The sequence below is a fragment of the Palaemon carinicauda genome, chromosome 15 (assembly GCF_036898095.1).
Source record: "Palaemon carinicauda isolate YSFRI2023 chromosome 15, ASM3689809v2, whole genome shotgun sequence".
Classification (NCBI taxonomy): domain Eukaryota; kingdom Metazoa; phylum Arthropoda; class Malacostraca; order Decapoda; family Palaemonidae; genus Palaemon; species Palaemon carinicauda.
In genome coordinates, this window is record NC_090739.1 from 66,951,957 (window position 1) to 66,965,455 (window position 13,499).

A 13,499-nucleotide genomic window follows, 5' to 3' on the forward strand; every position below is an offset into this window, starting at 1 on the left:
ATGAGATGGTTATTTCTAGTCCAAAATATTTTTCTCTAATAAATAGCTGGTAAAAAACTATGATAATCCTCATGATAAAATTCCGATAAAATGCCAAATGATGAAGCCTAATGGTGAAAGGATGTTTCAAATTGTTTATGTTCTACAGGGAGGATCTTCAGCATCGGAATTCCCAGATATTTCTTCCAGTAGGCTTATTACTAAGAGCCTGCTCGGGGTTTGAATTATTCATGAAGTCGCTTCGGCCCTAGGCCTAAATCTCGACCAGGATATACGTGTGAGATTATAAAGTTGATCTAATAGAAAAGGGGAGAAGGAAAATTTATGAATAAAGACTATCAGTGAATTTTATATTAGATCGATGACCAAACTCAATACACTATTACAATATAACCAAATGGAATTTAATTCAAACTGCCTTTGATATTCTATACAGATGTCAGTGTTCATAAGATCAGGAATCATTCGATCTAGTCACACACACACACACACACACACACACACACACTCACACACACACACAGACACACACACATATATATATATATATATATATATATATATATATATATATATATATATATATATATATATATATATATATATATATATATATATACCAGACCAAGACACCTTAAGTTTAGTAACATCCGAACAATTAACCCGAGGTTTGGAAAATATAAGTATATATATACATAAATATCATATATATAAATGTTCAGTTTTTTGTTCGTTCATATGTCACACATAAATCATATAACTGAGCATCTTATTTCTAATATTAGATATTACATTGTCTTTATTTCGGGGTTTTAACCAAGTGGGAATCATCACCCTAAATTTTTGCGAAATTCGTCTGTTAGTCGATTATCTTTGAAATTTGTTGAATCCCTTCCATCAAGTTTCTTATTTACCGAAAGTTCTCTCTAGAGATCAGTATATTCCATATATAGCCTTCATCTAACTCAGTACCCACAAGATAAGAAATATATATATACATATATATATATATATATATATATATATATATATATATATATATATATATGTGTGTGTGTGTGCATATATATATATAAATATATTTATATATATATATATATATATATATATATATATATATATATATATATATATATATATATATATATATATATATATATATACATATATATATATATATATGTGTGTGTGTGTGTGTGTGTGTGTGTGTGTGTGATTAAGAAGATCTTTCTCAAAAAAGCATTAATTTCTTTATTTTGTATTCTTTTTTTCATTACTAGATTGATCATGTTAACATTCTCATAAAATTCTAATAATCTATCTTTTGTATCAATGCTTGAATATTTATTTGTGAATATAATCAAACCTTTCTCCGTACATGAATTGAGTTTGATGCTATTTTACAATAATTTGGTTTTAAAATTATTGCAATTTCCAAGGTTATTTATCTTTCGTTGTTAAGGAGGTGGGGTTATAAAACGCATATCTAAAATTGATAATATTTAATCTCCATATAAAAATACAAGTATAAATAAAACCACTCAGGTTTCCCAGAAAAAATGGGAAAAAATGTCTCAGAAGAAGTATGATTTTACACCTCTCCTAATAGATTGTCAAGATTGTACCATTATTCTATGACACACATTTTGATTCGTACTTCATATTGATAAGTAAACGTAACTATGAGAAATTAGGTAATTACATGGTAATTGATTTGTCTACTGGGTAGGACTTTGAGAGCAAAGATGACATTTAAATAGGCAATATCTGTATTGGTAAATATCTTTATTTATTTTTTCTATTACCTAGATGTCATTACATCAAATGGATACCGCTGGTGAAAATCTATTTTGCTACTTCATGTTAAAAGATTATTTTATATCATAACAATTATTAGATTGTATAGTCTACGATATTGAAAATATAATTCCGGGTTGTTATTGGAAATTATGATTATTATATACAGGGAAGTGTAAAACACAAAAAGTATGTTTTGTTACATGAAAACCTCACAAATGTTCCTGTCAGTTTTTAAATGAAACAAATACCTAATACCTTTATAACATTCAAGATTTAAATGAAATAAAAAGGTTAAGAACAAGGTAATGAAGTATACAGAATATGAAAAAATATTGGAGTAAGAATTTAATGTTTGGGTGTAAGAATTAATGAACTACGCCTTAAAGAAACTTGTTACAATAATCGTTTATTGATAACAAGCGGGATAATCGTATTGCAAATACATACGTCATTAAAACAGTTATCGAGAACAGGAACTGATCGTGCTAAATATTTTCGTACTTATTTCTCCTAAAGGAGCTTCTCGACTGCGGTTGAAATCATTCTTGATAAATATTTACTTAAAGAAGGAAATAATTTTGAAATGTATGTACAAATATTGACTCTAGCGAATCAACATTAAAATGTTGTTCCTGTAGTGGATGTCAGGAATGGTTAGCCTTAAGACTAACATACTGTACATTAAGCTTATCAATTCTATAATTATTAGGAGTTTTCACTGATGTGAAATAATGGCCGAATAGGGATTTTAACAATACCTCACTTTCGTTAGATTATGTACAGTCGAGATTTAAGTAGATATTCTGTATGGTCCATTAATATTCTCATTATTTATAGGATTATAGTCACTGTAATAGAAAACATTTCAAAAGCCTGAGAAGACTGGCAGTGATCTACATGAGTTTTGCTTTTTTTGATTATTTATTCTAACTAACTTCCTATAAAAAAAACGATTATAGTGAAAACCTATGAAATACCTCTTGCAAAAGGAAGGTAAATCGAGGTACTTTTTTTCAAAAAGCGTTTTAATGGTAATTACCCAAGAGTCAGTTCTCTTCCTTTTCGCTTTGGTTTCACTCGGCTCTGATTTGCATTTCGAAGTAGTCCCTATTATATCATTAAACATCAAGAAGGCAAAATTGATACTGAAGATTTTAGATCATCTTCATAGTGACGACTGACGACTTTTTATCAAACTGATATTGAATTTTTTTTCATCAAACTGATTGTAAAAAAAATGATCATATAACACTTTGGTTCCACGCGGCTTAGATTTACATTTCGAATCAGTCTCTATAATATCATTGTGGTGGTCGATGTGGTAACATCCTGTGAATGCCAGATTGTGGTTAAAGTCCCGCTCAAACTCATTCGTTTCTTTGGTCACTGCAACCTCACCATCCTTGTGAGCTAAGGATGGGGTGTTTGGGGGAGCCTATAGGTCTATCTGCTGAGTCATCAGCAGCCATTGCCTGGCCCTCCTTGGTCCTATCTTTGGTGGCAAGGGGGCTTAGGCGCTGATCATATGTGATATGGTCAGTTTCTAGGGCATTGTCTTGCTCGATAGGGCAATGTCACTGTCACTTGTTTCTGCCATTCATAAGCAAACTTTAAACCTTTAAACATTAAGAAGGCAAAATTGATAACGAAGATTTTAGATCATCTTGATAGTGACGACATTTTATCAAGCTGATAGTGAAGACATTCTATCAATTTGATATTGAAAAATTATCAAAATGATAACAAATACTTCTCATCAAACAAATTCCTTTCCACCACAAAAGCCTTCAATACTTTTCAACAAGAGAGTCATTCGCAGATTTTGACAACTTTCAACTTTTCTTTACCGAATTCCCTTTTATAAAATTCCGGTGTCATAAACAGGACCAGTTAGGGTTAAATGGAGATGCCCCGCTTGTATAGAATATTAAACTAAACTCAGACAGGATGTCTCTTTTGCTCGTCCAAGAGGTCGTCCTTGGCGAAGGTGTGCGTGTCGTCCTCCAAGGAGTCGTCCCCGTCGTCCAGACCGTACCTGCCATGGAAAGATGACGATTAGAATACGTCCTTCTTATGCATAACGTGAAGACAGGTCGTATATTTAGGGTTATCATACGAATGTATATCTAACTATCTGTCTATCTATATAAACATATGTGTGTGTGTATGTGTGTGAGTGTCTGTGTTTATATGTGTGTATATATAATTAGATCGATAGATATATTGATAGCTATATGCATGTTTATACTATATATATATATATATATATATATATATATATATATATATATATATATATATATATATATATATATACGTATATATATATATATATATATATATATATATATACGTATATATATATATATATATATATATATATATATATATATATATATATATATATATATGTGTGTGTGTGTGTGTGTAAATAAATAGATAGATGAATAGATAGATATATATTTATCCATGTATAATTATGTTTATATATATATATATATATATATATATATATATATATATATATATATATATATATATATATATATATATATATATATATTTATATGTGTATATATATATGTACATACACACACACACACACACACACATATATATATATATATATATATATATATATATATATATATATATATATATATATATATATACGTACATATATATATGCATATATATTTATGTGTGTATATATATGCACATACGCACACACACACAGACACACACACACACACACATATATATATATATATATATATATATATATATACATATGTGTATATATATATATATATATATATATATATATATATATATATATATATATATATATATACATATATACATATTTATATATGTGTGTATATATATTTGTGTATATATATGTGTGTATATATATATATATATATATATATATATATATATATATATATATATATATATATATATATCTATATGTATATATATATATATATATATATATATATATATATATATATAGATCGGTAGATAGATAGATAGATATACCAATCACGCAAATTCCTCTCCATTAGAAGAAATGGCTTCATAATCGTACAGTATTCCAGTTTCCCAATAAGTCATTAAGGAGGATTCTGCTAACACAAGTGTCATATAGAGGGTTGGACTCATGACTGATAAGCAGGGATTTGTCAACGGATATAGAAGCATCCGTAAGATTAATGTTGCTCTATTTAACAATAACTAGTCGCCCACTTTGTCTGGTTGCTCCTTTTAAAGGTGGATGGTGGAATCGACACATCATGTTGTAGATATATAAAATGTGAGACCGTTACATTAACTGACGTTAATATATTATCATACCTAAAGCAATGTATGATGTTTCCCATTTATTATGTTTCCCATTTATTATGTCTCATTTATTATATGTCTCTTGTAAATAAATACACCCCCTATGTATTCATATGTGTATATGCATTATTATACCATGTTATTATGCATAGTTATTCATTATATTATTAAGTGTGGCAACGCCCCGAAGACATGGCAACAATGTACCTCCCAGCCTTGGGGCATCACACAGTGCTTGTATTGTCGTTCGTCACCCAAGGCAGACGTATTTCCTGCCTGTTGTATTTAATTCATATATTGCACCTTCTCAATAGAACTTACATTAATTTCAAGATTGTGTTTCCTTCCCAACCTCCCAGGAACACCCCCAACATGGCGCAGTGAGTATTTTGTGAGAAGACAGTGCTTTTACAAGTTTTTCAAGCAACACAAGACGACGATTACAGCCGCCATTACTCTCCCCGTGAATCTCCATGGATTTATTGTGCAGTTCATGTGCATTTAAGTGTAGTGTTCGTTGCCCATAGTGACTTATAAGTGGACCCTTTTAGTGCAGTGTGCCTTAGTGACTGTTAAGTGACCCCCTCATGTGCTGTGTCTTGTAATTAAGTACAAGAACGAGCTTAGCACATAATTCAACTTGGCCGGCACACTGACATCCAGTCACTTTGAACGCTTCCGGGCAACTGACCGTGACGTCACCGAGGGGAGTGACTACTGCTCGTCGAACAGACTCCTCCCCCTCCCTACCTGAACCATACCGCTACATTTAGTATAACATGCACATATTCGTAAGAATGATATTATTTCTGAATATTTTGGAAAATTGAACTTTTATTTCTTACATATTTCTTTTTGATATGTTAATGTTAATGTTTTTACAATAAACCATGTCGGAATCAGAATTTCACGAGGAATCTTCTGATATACGAGAAGCAGAGGTAGAGGAAGGATTTAATCCTAATGTTGGAGCTCTCGGTGGATTAATTGGGGAGGAAGTATACCAGTTGCCACCGCCACTCACCCCACATTATACAACTCCTCCATCAGCTTCAGGGGCCGATTTTCTTCATTTCATCAAGTATCTTGAACAATGTCGAATACAAGAGGATGCAAGAAGGCGCCAAGAAGAGGATTTTCGACGCAGAGAAGACGAACAACGTCGACAGGAAGAAAGTGCTCGCTTTACAGCATTGTTGCAGAGGTTGCTCCCTGTTACCTCCCAACCTGACAGCACACATAGCCTTTCAGTCAATACATCGTCTACATCGTCAGTACCTACTGTTTCATCTTCAAGTTCATCAGTAATACCTGCCCCTCAAAAAGCTATCACCCAGAACCCGCCTCCCCTTCAAGCAGATGCCAGTTTTCAAGTTTTTCGAGAATGGAGACGTCGATGGGAAGATTATTCTATCATGGTGGATTTATCCAAGCTACCTAGAGAGAAGCAACTCATTCAGCTTAGAATGTGCCTCACTCTCGAGACGCAGAGGATCTTGGAGCACACCCTGGATATTCCACCCAGCACAGCCAAGACAGTAGAAGAGGTCTTAGATGAGCTGCAGGATCACGTGAAAAGTCTACGCAACGAAGCCCTACGCCGAAGGGAACTCTTAAGTTGTAAGCAGTTTGAGGGAGAATCTTTTTCAGATTTTTACGTGCGACTTAAGCATATAGCTGAAGAGGTGGACGTCTGTCCGGGGAATTCATCAGTGTGTGAAGAAACTCAAATGAAGATGATAATTCTCATGGGTATCAGGGATGGAGAACTCGTCCAGAAACTCATCTCTCTTGATGCAACAGCTTCACTACAGGAGGTGGTCAATACTTGTCGCTCATATGAGGCGGCCAGGAAGGCTACTTCTGCCATTCGAGCACCAACCTCCCAGCTACGTGTTGTTTCAACGTACAAGAAACAGAAGGGAGGTGGTAAAAATCATTCCTCAACCCCACCACCCAAACCAGCCACTCCATGCCAGTGTTGTGCACGTACCCACCATTCTTCCGAAGTTTGCCCAGCCCTAGAAAGCAGCTGCAAGAACTGTGGTCGACGAGGGCATTGGGACAGGACTCCTAAGTGCCCAGCCAATGCAGCACAGTGCCGAGTTTGTAACCGTGTGGGACATTACGATAAATACTGTAAGACAAAGAGAAATGACAGTACACAGGGTGGCTCTTCAAGTGACAAAGCTACCCCATCGTCAGGTAAATCAAAGGTCGTAAAGAAGTCCAGCTGCCGTCGAGTCGAAACTTTCGGCAAGTCGCCTAAGCCTGTCAGTGTTCTTCTAACATATGGAGATGTTACATCCCGAATTCAGATGTTACCTGACACAGGCGCCGAAGTCTCCGTGGTAGGACCCCAGCATCTTGACCTACTGAAGATACCTAGGAGTAGTTTGAAGCCATTCCCTACAACTGTAACTCTAACTGCCGACGGTTCAGCCATGACACCTGCTTTGGGTACCTTCCAAGCCACTCTTACTCTGGGTAAGCAGTCCTGTTCTGCTGTTATACAGGTTCATGACGGTGTTCAAACCCCATTGCTGTCTTACAGCCACTGTAAGGAATTGGCAATTATTTCTCCTGACTTTCCCAAGCCAATATTGGAAGTTAAGCATGTCAAAAGATGCAAGGAATTGCCCCTTTCTGCTATCACATCGCCTACTGAGGCAAGAGAATTTTTTCTGCGGGAGTTCAAGGATGTTCTCGTCACCAAAGAAGACCTCAAGACAACACCACTCCAGCCGATGACCGGTCCTCCAATGAGGATCCACCTCAAGGATGGTGCAGTACCCTTTGCTGTCCACACTCCACGCCAGATACCCTTTGCTTTCCGCGATCAAGTTAAGGAAGAACTCGCCTCCATGGTAACCCAAGGAATCATCAAGCCTGCCGGTGATGAACCTTCAGAATGGTGCCATCCACTTGTCGTAGTAGCTAAGGACTCAGGTGTCCGTATCACTGTTGACCTCACTAAGCTCAACAGCCAAGTGTCCCGACCAACCCACCCTTCTCCAACTCCGTTCGCTGCCATCCGTAGTGTTAATTCGAAGGCAAGGTATTTCACTACAGCAGATGCCTTATGTGGATATTGGCAGATGGCACTTGCTGAAGAGGACCAACACTTGACAACCTTCATTACACCGTACGGCCGTTTCAAGCATTGCAGAGGCCCAATGGGTTTTGCAGCTACAGGGGATGCCTTCTGTCTCCGCGGTGATATGGCTCTTCAAGGAATGCAGAACTGTGTAAAGGTCGTGGATGACATACTTCTTTCGGATGAAGATTACTTCACTCATCTTCAACAAATCTACGAGATGCTTCTTCGATGCCGTAAATTCAGGATTACTCTCAACAGAGACAAGTTTGTGGTTGCTGCATCTCAAGTGTCCTTTTGTGGATATCAGCTCTCAGAAGAGGGTATAGCAGCTGATCCTGGCAAAGTTAGTGCAATCCGGGATTTTCCAACTCCTACCAATTTGACTGACCTTCGATCATTCATGGGTTTAGTGAACCAGTTGGCTGAATTTACCCCTGATATTGCTGCTACAGCTCAGCCCCTACGACCTCTGATGAGCCCCAAGAGAGCATTCGTTTGGACTCCTGATCATGACGATGCATTTCATCGAGTCAAGGCCGCCTTGGTAAGCCCCCCAGTCCTTGCCTCCTTTGATCCTGCATTGCCGGTAATCCTCCAGACTGACGCCTCTCGCCTATATGGAATTGGATACGCCCTTCTACAGGACCATAGTAATGGCAGACTTCGCCTAGTTCAATGCGGCTCCCGTTTCCTCACAGATGCCGAGTCCCGCTACGCTACTATAGAGTTAGAATTGTTAGCTGTGGTCTGGGCTATGTCTAAGTGTAGATTGTATCTAGCTGGTCTTCAGCATTTTACCCTGATGACTGATCACCGGCCACTCATCCCAATTCTCAATCATTATACACTTGATGCAGTGGAGAATCCTCGCCTTCAGCGTCTCAAGGAAAAGATTTCACCGTACCTATTCACAGCAGTGTGGCAAGCTGGAAAGCAGCTCAGCATTCCAGATGCCTTATCTCGAGCTCCAGTCAGTCAGCCTACTCCAGAAGATGATATCACTTGTGCTGATGTTGCAACACACGTCAGGTATATCGTCAATGTCAATGCTGTCATCGCCGAAGAAGATTCTACGCCCCAAGATGCAGATAGGACACTTCAGGAACTCCGAGCTGCAGCAAGAGCTGATCCATCGTATACCCGTCTTGTGAATTGTGTGACTTCAGGATTTCCATCAAGCCGTTATAACCAACACCAGTCGTTACTCCCTTTCTGGAAATTAAGGGAAAACCTCTCAACTGATGGTGATCTGGTTCTCTACGGAGCAAGAATTGTTGTCCCTGCTGCCCTCCGCCGTCGTACTCTCGCTCGTCTACATGATAGCCATCGAGGAGTGGAAGCCACAAAGCGACGTGCAAGACAGACTGTTTTTTGGCCGGGAATTGATTCAGACATCACCAGTACTGTCAGAGCTTGTGAATCATGCCAAATGTTGCAGCCTAGCCTTCAGCAGGAACCCTTATTGAATGATGATCACCCTACGAGGCCTTTTGAGTCTGTCTCAGCTGACTTTTTCAGTGTCGCTGGGAAGTCATTCCTCGTTGTAACCGATCGACTCTCTGGGTGGCCTGTTGTGGTACCATGTAAAGGAGACACTACTGCTTCCAACACCATACGTATCTTCTGTCGTTACTTCAGGGAAGTCGGTGTTCCCCTTCGTCTCAGGACCGATGGTGGCCCTCAATTCGCCAGCAAAGACTTTCAAGATTTCATGATGAGATGGGGTGTCCACCATATCATGTCGTCACCACATTACCCGCAGTCCAATGGCCATGCAGAAGCTTCCGTAAAAGCCATTAAGCACTTAATTCTGAAGACAGCACCTTCTGGCAATATTGACTGCGAAGAATTTGATCGAGGCCTTTTGGAACTGCGTAATACTCCAAACTTCACAGGCCGCTCTCCAGCACAGATTTTGTATGGCCACCCACTCCGTACCTGTGTACCTGCTCATCCACAGTCTTTTTCAGAGGAATGGCAAGCCAAGTCTGAGGACTGTGACCGCCGTGCAGCTGCCCGTGCCGAACAAGTAAAACAACAATACGATCAACATGCCCGCCCACTTCCCAAGTTGGAAATAGGTCAGACAGTAAGGATCCAAGACCCGACATCACATCGATGGGAAAAGGTTGGCGTTGTCATGGGTTTTGGCAAATCACGGGACTATGAGGTGCGTCTTCCCAGTGGCCGAGTTTGGTGGCGTAACCGCCGCTTTCTACGTCCAGTGCCAACACCTGGTGTTGACCCCGTCCCCCATTTACCTGTGGCCCCTTGCACGGACATAGAAAGGTCCTTAGTCTCTAACCCCCAAGTGTTCCCACGCAGATCTCAAAGGATCATTAGACAGAGTTCGCTCGAGAATGGAACTACGAGCGCGAGGGGGGAGGGAGGTGTAGATATATAAAATGTGAGACCGTTACATTAACTGACGTTAATATATTATCATACCTAAAGCAATGTATGATGTTTCCCATTTATTATGTTTCCCATTTATTATGTCTCATTTATTATATGTCTCTTGTAAATAAATACACCCCCTATGTATTCATATGTGTATATGCATTATTATACCATGTTATTATGCATAGTTATTCATTATATTATTAAGTGTGGCAACGCCCCGAAGACATGGCAACAATGTACCTCCCAGCCTTGGGGCATCACACAGTGCTTGTATTGTCGTTCGTCACCCAAGGCAGACGTATTTCCTGCCTGTTGTATTTAATTCATATATTGCACCTTCTCAATAGAACTTACATTAATTTCAAGATTGTGTTTCCTTCCCAACCTCCCAGGAACACCCCCAACACATGTCACAATGATATATATGTATGTATATATATATATATATATATATATATATATATATATATATATATATATATATATATATATATATATATATATATATATATATATATATGTATGTATATATATATATATATATATATATATATGTATGTATATATATAATATATGTACATATATATATATATATATACATACATATATATATATATATATATATATATATATATATATATATATATATATATATATATATATATATGTGTGTGTGTGTGTGTGTGTGTGTGTGGGTGTGGGTGTGGGTGTGCATATATAAATACATACATATATACATACATACAGTACATACTGTACATACATACATACATATCTATACACTCTCTCTGCGTGTGTTTATTTGTTTAAATCAAATGCCTCTGCCTATACAAGCAAATGGTTATTATAATAAAAACGAAGAGAAATACACACAAGAGTGTGTCATAGACGATTAGAAAATGTGTGGGAATGAAGTCAATGATAATTGTACGTTCATACTCAAGATTGCTTCAGTTGTAATAATACTGTAAATATGTTGAAGTCAAGATTTACTTTTCTATCAAGGAATCGTACAAAAATAGTGTTGTAATCTTGTACTGTGTAACACCATACATGTTTTAAACATATTTGATTTCTTAATATTACTGATATTTCACGTCAGAATTCAAGTTTCTAAAAGATTATGCACGAAAGAAAAGAGTTGAAGTTGGGGCATCTTCCAGTGAAAAAGATCTATAATAAGCTGGAATACAAAGACGAATTCATCAATTCTAACAATTTTAACAATACAATGAGAATAGCTCGTCCAAGCACCATATAATGAATTGTATGAATAGTGCGATTACTGTTTTCAGTGTGACAGTATTGATATGATCTAGAAACGTGAAAAAAAGATGTTTTCGTTATCAATCAAAGCTTGAACCAGTGTCAGATGTAAGATAAGTTATTATTACTATTATTATTATTATTATTATTATTATGAGTCGTAATCACTTCATGAGATCAAGACCCGGATAAACTCACCTGCAAACTATCCCGACGCTTATGAGGACCATGAGAATTCCCATGGCTACAAGGCCACATGCCAGGGGCATTGGTGGGGTATGGATGGGACGCATTCCACTCATGGGCCGAATTATGATGACGTGGTAGAACACGGAGCCCATGGTGATCATTAGAACACCGACGAAGAAACTGAAAAGTACGCAGTAGGCTCTTGAGGTCGGGGATTTGTGGTAGGTGAAGAGGCCTTTGTAACTCGTCTTGGTTTGACACACGACCTTGGTTGTGACCTTAGTCGAGTGCTGGCTTTTGGGGGACATTTTTGGGCTTCAGTGGTCCGCTGCTGTGACTGCAACTGAAAAGATTGAAAAGATGAATCAAACGTCTATAGTAGAAGGGTTGCTCTCTCTCTCTCTCTCTCTCTCTCTCTCTCTCTCTCTCTCTCTCTCTCTCTCTCTCTCTCTCTCTCTCTCTCTCTCTCTCTCTTTTGCTTTCCGGTATGATATTATGTAATGATATTTTGTCTTTATTTTCAATACACAAATCTTTATTTCTTATTCAAAATGAGTATCCATATCTTTCTTACTAAAGTCCCACTCGTGTTTTCTCGTAATTGGTTCTACTTCTGCATAACCGCACTAAAGAATTACTCATGCTTTTTTTTTTTTTAGTGAAAGTCACGTTCATTTAAATAATGTACAAGGGTTATTTCATATTAATAACATGCATGTACCAAATAAAACGGGTTTGATCAAAGGAAAAAAATAAATAAATAAGAAATGGTAACGTGCTTTCATTTTGTCGATATACTGTAACGCAAAGGGCTTTGAACTTGTACCTGAATGGAATCATGTTGGGGATTTTTATCGTTTAGAAAAATATGATACAAACACGGTTGCTAAATTCCTGGTAGGCTGCACAAAAATACTGTCTGCTGGTAGTTCTCTCTTTTTATGCATAAAGTGGAAAAAATGCAGATTAAAGAATAAGCAGCATTCGCAGGAAAACTGAGAATACTATATTGCAGAAGTGAATGGGATGAAAGACTACCATAACTGACTGAGCTCCAAGTTATTATCTAACCTTTCTGGCAACTATTAATATTCCTAGCGTATTTGCCCTTATCTACCTAATTTCATTTACATATTAAATTCAACCTAACTTAATTCGAACCATTCAAGGATCACGAATTGTACAGAATTATGAAAAATATATCGATTCCTTACTGGAGCCAAGTTGGCATAAATCTTTACTGAATTTATTTCCATATCTATATCACATATAATTGAAACAATTCGTGATCAATTTCTTTTATAAGTTGCTTGGTAAAATTCCTGAAGTTTCCGTCAGTCCCTTTCTTGCAATGATGTACATCAGCCCATACTAGCACAGAGCCAGCTTCATT

General features: G+C 37.0%; 1 protein-coding gene across 1 annotated transcript in view; it reads right to left on the reverse strand.

The window, feature by feature from the left end:
- Positions 1 to 1,571: 1,571 nt before the first annotated feature.
- Positions 1,572 to 13,499, reverse strand: part of LOC137654646 (uncharacterized) — a 15,261-nt gene continuing 3,333 nt past the window's right edge. The window contains exons 2-3 of the mRNA XM_068388466.1: positions 12,116 to 12,449; positions 1,572 to 3,835 (exon numbers count right to left, since the gene is read on the reverse strand). Of these exons, the coding sequence (XP_068244567.1) occupies positions 3,739 to 3,835; positions 12,116 to 12,414 (396 nt within the window). The 5' untranslated portion in view covers positions 12,415 to 12,449 and the 3' untranslated portion in view covers positions 1,572 to 3,738. The remainder of the gene's footprint in view (positions 3,836 to 12,115; positions 12,450 to 13,499) is intronic.